We start from the raw sequence: 13745 nt of genomic DNA, 5'->3' as shown, positions 1-13745 counted from the left end.
ATGGGGGGAACAGATTGGAGAGAAGAGAATGGAAGGAGCAGGGAACAAATTAGAAGGCTATTTAAGTAGTTCTGGGAAAGGTAATGAGATGTAAGAGATGTTGTGAGGGTAGAATATATCAGTTGACAACTCATATATGGGATGAGGAAATAGTCAAGGATGATGTCAAGTTTTTAAACACAAGTGACTGGAGGCATGGTGGTGCCTTCAGTGGAAATGGGCATCCTAGGAGGAGAAATATTGATTCTGATTTGGATGTGTTGAATTTGAGATGATATTGTGTGACATTTATATAGTACTTTAACGTTTACAAAACAACATATACATATTCATTTGATTTTCTCAACAACAATGAGAAGTAGGCCTTACAAGGAAGATTATACCCGTTTTATAGGCAAGAAGATAAGTGACTTGCGTTTGGTTACACAGCTAATAAGTGTCTGAGAAGAGATTTGAACTCATATCTTCCCAAATCTAAGTGCCACAAACTAACCATTATACCGTACTTACCTGTCAAAGATGCTACAAGTCATAAAGGTAAGCTATCTAGCAAGTAGCTGATAAAGTAGAATTAAAGTTCAGGAAAGAGATTAAAGCTATATATAGAGAAATGGGAGTTATCTTTATAGAAATAATCATTGAACCAATGGTAAAATCCCTAAGGAAGAAGAGTATAAAAAGAGGACATGTTAAATATCTTTTCCAGCATTGTGTCATCTGTAAATTTGTTAGGCATGCCACTGTGTTTTCATCCAAAATAAAAATATTGAAATAGTGAATGACTCATGAGACAAAAAGCTTTTCATCTTGAGTTTCAAGGTTTTAGCTCTCAGGATTCTTTTGAGTAATATAGGCTATTGCTAATACTCAAACACTTTTTATTACATTTTCTGTACAGTGAAAAATAAGAAATCTGTGTGTCTACCTACAATATTTTCTAGAAATAATTTCAAGTCCAACTAGTATTCCTAGAACAGGAAATTATAGGGTTAATTACTTGGCTTATTCCTCGTGCCTCTCCAGGCCTGTGATGTAGGAAGATTTCCCTCTGCCATTCAAGATTTAGCTGCTGCTTGGCACAATAAAATCGCCACCTATGAAGAATTACACCCCAACCGTGAAGCAGAGAGCTGACCTCGCCTGTCTTCTACCAAAGGTACTCCTTTACTTGAAAAGCTTTAAGCCTCTTCCCCCCAGGATTTAAGGGTCATTGACACAGATGCTGTGCCAACTTCTCTCTGAGTTTTCCAGTGCCCCCACACCATTTCTTTCTATTTCAGATTGATACTTTTTAAGGTTAAAAAATTTTAATATGCAAGTAAGCAAAATTAACAGGGCACAACTAAAATGTGTAATGTGATCATCCTGTAATATTTTACTTTATAGGTTTGCTAAAACTAATCCATATATTTCTCCCTTTTTTTCTGTTTCCCACTCTTTTTAAAAACTCACCGGCTTTCATTTCCATCTCCTCTCTATATCATCTTATTCTGTCTTGTCTTTTTTCTCTCCTGAAAGTTATAGTTGAAACTCTTATTGGCTCAAACTTGGTGCCACAGGTAAATAAACATTTATTAAGCATGTGCTTGGCACTGTACCCTGAAATACAGTGATTAGAAGAAAAAAACCCAACCATCCCTGCTAACCTGAAAACACTTATGATCTAATAAACAGACTACACGCAAATGAGTGTGATGCAAAATGCAGTGTAATAGGGCAAAGAAAACTTCTCTAAGAAAATGTGAGGGATTGATAACTTTAAGCTGGGGCAATCATGGGAAAATAGGATGCTAGCTCTAGAGCTGAAGGTTATATGACCCAACCTTTTTATTTTGCAGATAAGCAAACAGACACAGAGAAGTGACTTCCCATAGACCACATTGGTAGTGAGCATGCACGTAAGTCAAGAAGTAAATCACTGGTGAAAGCTTCATGGAAATGACATCTGAGGTGGGTCACAAAGGCAACAAATCAGTGCAAAGAAATGCACAGAGGAAGGAGATCACAGAAAGAGTGGAGAGATCACAGAAAGAGTGGAGAGATCACAGAAAGAGTTGAGGGAACACAGCTAGCAGCCTGGTTTGTCTGGAGCACAGAATGGAAGAAATGGAACAGTACGGGATAAAGCAGTAATTGTGAGTTGGAAGCAGGTTGTGGATAGCTGTAAATGCCAGCTTAAGGAGGTAAGGTACTATTGCTTGCCAAGACGAGATTTCAGAGGGTTCCCTTCAGCCTTCCTGGTCCACTAAGAAACCAACTCAGAGCAGCACCTGATTTAACTAATATTCTTTGAAAGCATTCCCTGACATTTTATCAACCTTTAGAGTTTCATGATATGTCTGGTACTATGCTTGGCCTTTGTGCCCGAAGAGGATGACATCTATGTCAAGGTACAGCATGTCCAACTGTGCCTGATGAGACCAACACAAGCTCAGAAGGCTCTACCATAGGTCCATATGAACGTTTGGAATGGAGATGTCTCTAAATTCACATGTCTCATATCTCTTTTGACCTCCTACAGTTCTGCTTTGCTGGTAGAGCACAACAGCCTCTTTAATGCTGAGCCTGCCTCTGACAGTGTCTCCCATGTCTCACAATCAGTTCCATTGTTCTTCAGAGAGACCTTGAGAATGTCCTTGTTATCACTTCTGGTAGTGTTTACTACTGTTGTACTTTTAAAATTCTTTTCTCTGCTTTTTATAGTTTCTCTCTTGCTGACAGCTATTACTTTTCTCTACTGTCAGTGTACCTGTAACTGTCTCCTCAAACCTCCTAATTTGTTGTTTTTTCTCCATCAGTTTGGAAAATAGATCACAGGATCAAAAATTTAGAGCTAGAGATGACCTTGAAGGTCATCTAACCCAACTTTTTTTTTTTCCCAGATGGGAAAGCTGAGGTCCAAAGAGTTTAAATGGCTTGCCCAAATTCATAGATGCAAGAAGGAGTAGGATTTGAACCCGGAATCTGACTCCAAGTGCAGCATGCTTTCCACTATGCCACACAAACCATTTTAAATTGTGAACAAAGGAAGAGTAAAAGGCTCTGAGTGAGGGCTTCTTGTATGAGTAAATGAACTTCATTACACAAATATAGTGAGATTCATTTTGTTGACTCGCAGCCCATTGTTTTCGCTCCACTTTAATGACCATTTATTATTTCTGGTTCTCAGTTGTGTTCCAGATAGATGAGGTTGCCAGAAAAATGTAGACTGCCTGTACATCTCTCCCCTATATGATAGCAATTTTGAAAAGATTTCCTTTCTTTTATTCTTAGTGAATTATGTCTATACTTCGATTTGTCCTTCGTATCACATTGAGCAGAACAGAATGACTTTCTTTTATCAGTGTCATTATCACAGTAAACTGGGAACAAAATAGTGTTTTATTTTAATTCATTTGCAGGTAAATTCTTCTAAGTCCATGGACCCTACAGATCTCATTTTGAAGTCTATATCATAGGGGTCAGGGGTCAGAAGCTATTTACAGGAAGCATGGGGAACCAAGCAAGATAATAAATAGAGCCTTGGCTAATATATAAAAGAAATTAAAATATTAAGTATATTGCTCTCTAAGTGATTGTGTTTTAAGTGCCATAATAATGTGACATAGCTAATATTTAATGTCTATATTAGCTGGCTAATGTCAGCTACATTAATAACATTCCAAAAGTTCACTATTAAGTCAACAATTGTTTAGCCCACTAATGTCAATACCAGCTGTTTGGTTAACATTAAAACACTTTTATAAAACAGACCTCTGTTGGGATTTTTTTTGTTTTGTTTTTAATTTCTGATCAGAGCTTTTGAACTGCCCCTGTTTTCCATACCTCCCCCTGAACAGTGATGTCGAGCCAAAAACATTTTTCAAAAACACAACAGCTTCTTCCAAGAACTTTAGTGCTTATTGTAATAGGTCATTTGAATTTTCGTTAGTTACTTTTGGCAGTGCCACAGTTTAGAGCATTGATGACCTATAGCCAAGAAGCATTCTGAGGAAAAGAAAAATTCATCCAGAACAATGCCCAAAAAATAAAATAAAAAGACTGGCCAGAACTTAAGGGCTAACAAATTTATATCCAGGCTTTTAGGAAATTAATTTTGTTCAGTGTGTATAGTGAGACATAGTCCTGATAGGCAAAATGAAATCATTCTATATGTTTGAAAGGCACAATACATAATTAATTTGATTGTATTGATTAATCAATCTATTTTCAAAAACTCTCTCTAAAATTCTTCAGAGGTTAGGAGTAAGTGTGCCCATTCTATTCATACTCTGCAAGAGCTGAAATGAATTTTTTTTATAACTAGCTATCTACTCTATAATGATGTTACAAAGACTGTATACAAATAAATCCATACATTAAACTTCTCTGTTTGTATGCTGTTCTCAAATAAGAAAGTACAAAAATAAAGACTCTACAGCTATTATACCTAGGACCACCTGGGAAAAAATATTATTGCTTCTAATTTTGAATCTTCTGAGAAGGCACGTTTTAACATTTCTCCTGTTGTGTCTCAAGGGACTACTGATATTTGAGGATGATAAATAAGTTCCTTTCACCATCAGCCCACTCCCCTAAAACTCAAACTAGGTTACATTTTCATGAAAATGGGTATATCTTAACTTTGGTCTTGCCTCTTGTTCATTGCATTTCTAGTTCCTCTTCCAGGAAAACAAAAGGGGGGAAAACACTACAACTGGCCTTATGTATGATCACTAGATTCTGTGATGATTAGAGAGAATTCTTTCCTGATTTGGAAATAACCAATTTCAGGAATATGTCCTGAGAAAAGACAATAAGGAACTGTTGTATTTGGTTTTGGCCAAACACGTTTTTTGGAACTTCGAGGCTGATGCACAGCTCTTCTCTATTAAGAGGCAGATAGCTTGGCTTTGTGTTTCTGATAGGCTTTCTGAATTTCAGAAATCACTGAAGGATCCTCCAGAGTGGTAATATCTCCCAGATCCTGAGTACTGTCAGTGACTATTTTCCTTAAGAGCCGCCTCATGACTTTTCCAGATCGAGTTTTTGGAAGACGTTTTACCACCTAATAAGAAAAAAAAGGGGGGGGGGACCATTATTAGAATTTGGAAATGATGCCCTGACCATTAATTAGAAGCTGAGAATGGATATATACCGAGGTCTGATTGAGTGATAAAACAAAAAGGTATTTGCTCTGGGTCACCCTACCACCTCAGATGAAAAAGCAATTTTTACAATAGGTTGATTTTTGTAATTCATCCAATAGAGAGATTCCTGAAGTAGTAGTTCGCTCACCTTATAGGATAATACTTTCTAGTCAGAGTTCTTCCAGGTTTCTGTATCAGCCTACAGTTTAAAACTAATCTTGGCTAGTAGAAAGTGAGCCCATTATTAAAAACAACTCAGAGATAAGAACTACCAAATCTTTGGAGGCAACTTAAGGACAATGTATTATTCCATGAAGCACTTCCTTAACTGGGCAGCACAAATTTCATTCAGATGATTTTTCCCCACACTCACATTCATAATCGACTATTATTTATAAATATTTCTTTTTTCCTTTAATTTCCCTTGCTGATATGGAAATAGTTGTCCACACCATATAAGCTCCATTCATGGTAAATAAAAACATCATGTTTAAATATGCTTCTCTTGGCATCCTACCTTCTTTCCCTAACATTCTCTTTATCTTATGTGTAAAGAGGTCACTTGGAATAATGGATATAACTAGACACCAATGCTTCCACTTAACTTTTTTATAAAGCAACATGGTGTTAACAGGGTAAGAGTGGTACTCAAGGCCAACAGATATTATATAACTCAAGAGGGTAAGCTTAACAGGGCTCTCCTATACCTTCTACATTCTTCCCTAATTAAAATTTTTCAACCTTTGCAAATTAAATCAGGGTGCCTGAGGCTCGCCAATCTGCATTCCCCAAATCTAAATATATCTCAAAAGACTTAAGGCTTCATGGTTCCAGGCAGGTCCAGCAGCAGAATTGTCTTTACAGAGTGCCTTACCCAGAATCTCTGATCTCATTGTGATGGGAAGCTTCCAATGGGAATCAGCAAGTCTTCCAAAATTTATGTTCTTAGAAAGTTGCCTGGGACACTGAGGACTTGAATGACTCGCCCACATGTCGTAGACAGTATGAGTCAGAAGTGGGATGCTTACTCAGTACCTTACATCTCCCCTTTCCCCCTTCCCAAAGTCTTGGGCAATATGTCAAGTATTTGCAATGTTGCCCTCTTCACATTCCCTAGAGATTCCCCAATTCAACATGCCTTTGTGTGGACCCAAATCTTCCATAACTGAATGTCCTTGGTGGTCCAACATAGGACAGTTATAATGTCCCTCAAGTCTTACATCTGCTTTAATACTTAGAAAATTCTAAAAAGCTGCTGTTCTGAACACCCAATGAAAATAAAAGAAGCTCCCATCCCCCAAAAGTAAGCCATCTTGTACAGAGCAGCTGCTGACCTATATGAGTAAAAGGGAATTTCCTCACCAGGACTTCCTATACCAATGAAATCAGAATCAAATCAAATCAAAATGCTGCCCTGTAACTGTGAGAACCTAGATAATGAATACTCTGATAAGAAGCACCTCTCGTATTAACATCAATGGAGAGCCATGGTGATCCTAAATGGCTGCATTATATTACCAATGATAACTTACTTACAAGTGGCATAAAACATCCATCGAAAGATACAATATTGAAAAAGAGAGGTGGGCCTGTCATAATGAGAGCAAAGTATAACAAATGGACATATCAAGTATTGTACTGGTACCTAAAGAATGTTTAAAAGCCTAGGAGGAGAGCCTCTGGAGGGCTTGTGGAAACAAGGATAAGAGAAACATAGGATGAAAAAATGAATATGGGTTGCAGCCTGTACCATTGGAGGAAGTGCCCATATCATTGAGATCATGAAGCCACTGGAATATAATATAATGTCATATATTATTGGAATTTACTGGAATATGACTATACACACACACACACACATATAATAAAAAGCAACGATTCTTTACTGAGCTAGGACAAAAAAAAATGTGCAGTTAGTAAACTGTTTATAACCTTGAGCCCCACTCACCAGAAATTGATCAGGCACTGCATATTTGGCTATCTTGGTGGCGATAATTGATTTGAGCTCATTCATTATGATGTCTGAATTATCTATATTATCTCTCAGTACGACAAAAGCACATGCAGCTAAAAGAGAAGGAAAAAATGGAATGTTAGAATACAAATCACCTTCTAAGAACCATTTCTTTTGTTATATATATGTAAGTTACTATTTAACCAATAATTTTCACCAAATTCATTGACAACGTAATTGAGTATTAATTGGTAATTTAATAATCCTAGCAAAAACACCACCACCATAATGCAAAGGTACCTACACTGCTACATTTCTCCCAAATTCAAAGATGTGCCCTGTACTGGAAACCTTTTATTACTTTGGAATACCAACTAAACAATTTATCACCTAGAATTACAGATTTTTCAAAGATGGAGTCCTCAGTGGCTATCTAATGCAACTCATACCCAAAAAAGGAATCCCCCCTGTAAAATGTCTGGCAGGTCATCATTCGGCCTCTACCTGAAGACCTCTGATGAGTGGAAACATCACCCAAGGCAAAATATTCCACTTTGGGACAGTTCCAATTTTTAGGGAGCTTTTCCTGAAATCAAGCCTAAATTTTACTTCTAGTTTTTCCCTGTAGGCCAAAGAGAACAAGACCAACCCTTCTTCCATATGACAACCCTTCACATACTTGGAAACAGGTATCCTTTAAAGTCTTATCTTCTCCACACCACCTAATATCAGTTCTTTCAAACACTTCTTCTACTACATGAATTCTATACCCTTCACATTCTTTGGACACTATCAGATGAATCTTCTTAAAGCCAAACCCCAATCATATTAGTCACCTGCTCAAAAATTTTCAGTGATTTCCTCATTGTCTACAAAATAGTCCTAATTCCTAGCCCACCATTCAGTGACTTCCATGAACTGGCTCCAACTTATCTTTCTAGTGTTATCCCTCACTATACTCCTTCATGCATCCTCTGCTCCAACCAAACTAGATTCATTGCCATTTGCCCCAAAATAGTTTGTGCTTCCTCATCTTTTTTGTGTTGGGTTTTTGTTTTTGTTTTTTGTTGGGTTTTTTTTTTTTGGCCAGGCAATGAGGTTAAGTGATTTGCCCAGTAAGTATTATGTGTCTGAGGCCAAATTTGAACTCAAGTCCTCCTGAATCCAGGGCCAGTGCTTTATCCACTGTGCCACCTAGCTGCCCCTTCCTTGTCTTTTTATAAACATTCCTTTATCTTTCTATCTCCATGTACAAAAATCCAATTATTCCCTCATGTCAAACTCAAATGCTACATTCTCCATGAAGTTCTCTCTTCTCCACCGTGGGAAGTAACCTTTCCTTTTTCTCTATGCCCACAGTACTTAGTTTATCCTTTTATGGTGCTATCTCTTTCCACCATGTATATGTGTTTCTATGCTTTATTTCCCATAACTGTACTAAAGTCCTACTCATATGCCTCATCATGGAATAAAGGTAAACCCAGCTTTTCAAAGCCTTTGCTGGCAAAGCCTAACTTCTAACCAGTCCTATCAAGCTGGGGAAGTCTCTAGGACAAACCTTTATTTGAGAATTAACCTAATGAAGATTAGAGAAGTTTGCCACCAAAATAGGCCACAAGCTAATGAATTTTTCAGCCAAAATAATTTTCAATGACAACCTTTGAAATTGTAGAGAACTTACAGCTTAGACAGATGAAGTATCTGCATCAGTGAAATAATGGATCCTATTATCCTAAATTATAAATTGAAAGCTGACACTATGATTGATCTTTGTAACTCCTCTTCCCTGAACACATATAATGCCTACAGCAGTACTTTGCAGGTAACAGTCACTCAATAAATGCTTATTGAATCGAATGAAGTAAAAATGAAACATCACAGGGAAGTTTCTTAAGATGCATTTTAGGGACTTGTTTTCTTCAGCATACTTTTTTTCCAATTGGCCAATTGCATTTTTTAAGGACTTGTTTTCTACAGTTAATTTTTGTCCTTCCTTTTCCAAGCTATTGACTCTTGCATTCCTCTCATTTCTTTTCACAATTTTTCTTCTACCTCTCTAATTTGACGTTTAAAATCCTTCTTGAGCTCTCCTAAGAAGGATTTTTGGGCTTCAGACCAGTTCATATTCCCTTTTGAGGTTCCAGATGTGGGTTTGTTGACAATGTTGTCCTCTTCAGAATTTCCGCCTTGATCTTCACTGTTCCCATAATAAGAATCTATCATACTTTTCTTTTTGCTCATGGCCTTTAAAGAGATTGCGCTCTCCTGCTAGGGAGCAGGGGGCACTGACCCAAGCTTCTTGTGTTGGGAGCCCAGGGCCTAGTCACTGGTTTTGTGTGCTGGGGCCTCCAATGCTGGCAGTTGGAGGCTTTAGGATTCTGTCAGCTATAGGGTTCTTGCAACACTGGAACTCGAGGGATAGGATTGGGTAGTGTGGCCCCTGGAGGTTGGCTGCCCACCCGGGCCTTTTTTTCCTTTTACTTTCTTCAGCTCCTTTCAGATGGATGTTGCAGGATATTTCTCCACCTGGGGCCCCTTGGAGTGCTTCCCAGAGTTTTGCTGAGGCACTGGGAGACTTGGTTGCTGTAGAATGCCAAGGCATCTGGTGGTTTTCTGAGCTGGTTTCTACCAGTTCACTGCCCTCACTGAGGCACTCAGGGGTCCTGGTCTTGGTCCTGCCTGTTCCACCACTTGGGTTTCAGGATCTCCTCCTGGTATGCTGAGGTGGGGCTTTCCACTAGCTTGCTGGGATGCCTCCCATTCTGTACTGCTCCCCTTCCCCCCGGGGAAGAGGGGCCTTTCCCGTTAATCCCTCAAGCTACCTGACTGCTGCACCCTGTCTTTCTTCTGGTTCAGATGTTCCAGGGTTTTTCCTGAGGTGATATTTTCTGGGCTATCAGAGGTTAGTAAGGGAGAGTAAGAGTGACTTACTTCTTACTCCTCCATCTTGGCTCCTGGAAGTCCAAACCCTTAAGATGCATTTTAGAAAACAATCTTACGTACTATGAATTATTCTCAAATACTATTGTGGCTTTCTGTAATATCGCTGCATATTCATATGACATTTTGATAACTATATATAAGAAGGTACCCATTTTAAAACTATCTCAAAAGCAGTTTGGCTTAGCATTCACTCCCAGAATGCTTTGGAAGCTATCTGTGTTTTGAAATATATGGTGAACAAATATTACCTGTGTAACAGTTGGAACTAATTTTAACAGGAAGGCCCTAATCACAGGTATTTGGAATGTTCGTCTATAGAATATTCAACATTTTTATTTTTCTCAAAAGAAATATGACAAAACTTTCTAGAATTTATTCTTCTAATCCTTCAACTCTGGTTGAATTGTATGGGCAAGTAGAGACATGAATGCTTATTTGTTGCAGTAGGCCAGAACCGAATTTTTCTCTCTGATGTTTAACAGCTTGGGTTGATTTAAAGGGAGAGAAGGGAAGGAGTTATTCTAAAAAATATGGATGAGGGTAGTCCAGAAGCTAGGCAGAGTACAGGGACCATCACAGAGGGTACAACCTGTAAAGATGATATTATACTAGATATCAGCAAGCAGTGATCCTGAGGGGAAAAGGATCTTTTGGGTCCTAGTTTGCAAAAGCATTAAGGATTGGAGAGAAATTGAGGAAAGAGTCATTAAGGGTCAATGACAGAAATGGAGAAAGCACTTTGCTCACATACCCAGGAATCCAGTAGATTCCTTGTCTTTCTTCCCAGTTACCTGTACTGAAAATATCTGTGGTTAGGTAGGGCCAGAACTAAATTTCTGGTAGATGAACCTGTCCTCAAACCCTTCTCCTTATTTCCTTCCCCTTTGGGCTTAGCTACTGACAAGTCACCAAAGCAAATGCTCAGGTCCTGAAAGGGGTATTCATTCATTCTAACAAACATTTATTCATCCTCTTCTCTCTTTAGAATAGTATGAAAGGTATTGGGAGATACAGCTTACAGTCTAATAGAGGGTAAAGATTCAAATAAAATACAAAATAAGTGCTATGTGAAGTCCAAAGGAGAAGGAAGATAATTTCTTTCTGTGAGAAGACAAGGGATAGGGGAGATTTATCCCAAAACAAAGCGGAACAGTCACAGAGAACCATGCTTTCTTTAGCTCAAAGAAAAATCATAAATAATATTGTAAATCAAGATAGTGATTTGGATCTAGATTCTAGAATCAACATAATGAAAGCCAGATAAGGAATTCTTTTTATTTTCAAGATCTCTTAGCTATTCGGCAGCCAAAATTTAATCTCTGTACACTGAGAAATCATATATAGATAAATCTCATATGTATGTAAATGTTTTCCTTGGCACAAGTACCACAATATTCTTACTTCAGGCTAGGCGCTGAGAAATCTTGCCAGTTTTTTAAGGTCCTTACAGGGGCTGCATTGCCTCATATGAATGTCAGCTTCCTGGAGCTTACATCATAATTGATGTAGTTATAGGGCAAAGGAGTTAAGAAACCACCAAGGCCTGTAATATCACAATTTTTAATCAGCTAATCTATAATCATTTATGAAGTGCCTACTATATTACCAGACATTGTGCTAGGTTCTAAGTTTTACAGACAAAAGAATGAAATGATTGCTACTGGCTTCTTTCAAAGGAGACAATATGTACATAGATAAGAACACACAAAATAAATACATAGTAGTTAGGGAGGGCACTAGCAGTTGGAATCAGGAAAGGCTTTGTAGAGAAGGGGAGCTTTGTTCTGAAGAAAATGAGAGATTCTATGAGGTGGACATGAGGGGGGAGCATATTCTATAACTGTGGATTGTGACCGCATAGGGGGTCACGACCAGGGTAAAAGTTTAAGAAGCCCTGTAAATCTACACATGTGAGGTAGCCAGTGCAATGGTGCAGAGAAGGGGGGTTGGGGGAAGATGGAGTGCCATGTATGAAGAACAGAAGAGAATGCCTGTTTGGCTGTGCTATAGAGTATGAGAAAAGAAGTAACATATAATGAAGGCAGAAAAACAGGTTGAGACCTAGTTGAAAAAGGCCTTTTTTAAAAAAGTACTCAGATTTTATCCTAAAGGCAATAATTTATTGCAGTTCGTTGAGTGAGGGAGTAATATACTAGTTATTGTCAGGTTTCCTGATAAGCATTGGGCAACAAGGGAGCAATGTGTAAGATTTCTTGAGTAAGGATGAAAAAAAGAGTCTCTACTGATCTCATCTCCCACAAGAAGTCGTGGCTGGTTACCCCACAAAAAAGTGATCTCTTAAACCTACAATAGCATTTGTTAGGTATAGCATTTATGTATGATACTTATTGTACACTATATTTTGGTTCTGGGCCTAGTAGGCATTCAATAAAAATTTTCTGAATGAAATAAAAAAGAATGCCAGCCTCATGTTCCAAAAGTTGACTGTCGAGGCAGGAATCTCTTGCTTTGTCCGTGTTTGGATCTGGGTCACAGTTCTGGGTAGCGGTGCTGGGGTGAGGAGGAACAGTGGCGTGGTGGAGCTTGGAGTGGCTGTGGAGAGGAACCCTTCCTCACAGTTACAGGACAGAAAGGAATACTTGTGGTCACAGGCCAGGAAAGCAGTAAACACCTCGCCCCTTATCATACCACCTTGGAAGAACTGAAAATTTACAGGTCCCTACAAGTAGCTCTGAAAACAGCTGTACAAATCCCTGAAGCTTGGTACAGTACGTTCTCCCCATTGAAAGTAGACTCTTACCTTAACAAAGAGGTTAAAACTCAAGTAATTGGCTGGGATCATGAGCAAGCAGCGCAAAAACAGTCAGACCATAAATCTTACTTTGGTGAAAAAGAAGATCAAAATATACAACCAGAAGAAGACAACAAAGTCAAAGTTCCTACATCCAAAGCCTCCAAGAAAAATATGAATCAGTCCCAGGCCTTGGAAGAGCTCAAAAGGGATTTTGAGAAGCAAGTAAGGGAAGTAGAGGAAAAACTGAGAGTGATGCAAGAAAATCATGAAAAACAAGTCAACAGCTTGCTAAAGGAGACCCAAAAAAATACTGAAGAAAATAACTTAAAAAATAGCCTAACCCAAATGGCAAAAGAGGTCCAAAAAGCCAATGAGGAGAAGAATGCCCTAAAAAGAAAATTGGCCAAATGGAAAAGGAAGTCCAAAAGCTTACTGAAGAAAATACTTCCTTAAAAATTAGAATAGAGCAATTGGAAGCTAGTGACTTTATGAGAAATCAAGACACAGTAAACAAATCCAAAAGAATGAAAAATTAGAAAACAATGTGAAATATCTCATTGGAAAAACAACTGACCTGGAAAATAGATCCAGGAGAGAAATTTAAAAATTATTGGACTATCTGAAAGCCATGATCAAAAAAGAGCCTAGACATCATCTTTCAAGAAATTATCAAGGAAAACTGCCCTGATATTTAGAACCAGAGGGCAAAATAGAAATTGAAAGAATCCACAGATCTCCTCCTGAAAGAGATCCCCAAAGGAAAACTCCTAGGAATATTATAGCCAAATTCCAGAGTTCCCAGGTCAAGGAGAAAATATTACAAGCTGCCAGAAGGAAACAATTCAAGTACTGTGGAAACACAATCAGGATAACACAAGATTTAGCAGCTTCTACATTAAAGGACCAGGGCATGGAATATAATATTCCAGAGGGCAAAGGAGATAGGATTACAACCAAGAATCAC

At 38.3% G+C, this 13745-nt stretch overlaps 2 protein-coding genes and 1 long non-coding RNA gene across 4 annotated transcripts in view; 1 reads left to right on the top strand and 2 right to left on the bottom strand.

The window, feature by feature from the left end:
- Nucleotides 1-1843, bottom strand: part of APMAP (adipocyte plasma membrane associated protein) — a 45063-nt gene extending 43220 nt beyond the window's left edge. The window contains exon 1 of the mRNA XM_020987237.2: nucleotides 1453-1843. The gene's annotated coding sequence lies outside the window, so the exon portion shown is untranslated. The remainder of the gene's footprint in view (nucleotides 1-1452) is intronic.
- On the top strand, nucleotides 546-3750 carry LOC110209082 (uncharacterized). Its single transcript, XR_002324732.2, has 2 exons — nucleotides 546-1156; nucleotides 1839-3750. It is a non-coding gene; the product is annotated as an uncharacterized LOC110209082 (long non-coding RNA).
- ACSS1 (acyl-CoA synthetase short chain family member 1) overlaps nucleotides 3364-13745 on the bottom strand; it is an 80259-nt gene continuing 69877 nt past the window's right edge. For both annotated transcript variants that reach the window (XM_020987197.2, XM_078149687.1), the window contains 2 exons: nucleotides 7078-7196; nucleotides 3364-5047 (listed from right to left, as the gene is read on the bottom strand). In XM_020987197.2, the coding sequence (XP_020842856.1) occupies nucleotides 4871-5047; nucleotides 7078-7196 (296 nt within the window). In that variant the 3' untranslated portion in view covers nucleotides 3364-4870. The remainder of the gene's footprint in view (nucleotides 5048-7077; nucleotides 7197-13745) is intronic.

This window comes from Phascolarctos cinereus, unplaced genomic scaffold (genome assembly GCF_003287225.1).
Source record: "Phascolarctos cinereus isolate Bilbo 61053 unplaced genomic scaffold, phaCin_HiC Scaffold_2;HRSCAF=192, whole genome shotgun sequence".
In the NCBI taxonomy this organism is placed as follows: domain Eukaryota; kingdom Metazoa; phylum Chordata; class Mammalia; order Diprotodontia; family Phascolarctidae; genus Phascolarctos; species Phascolarctos cinereus.
This window is presented reverse-complemented; position numbering and strand designations above follow the sequence as displayed.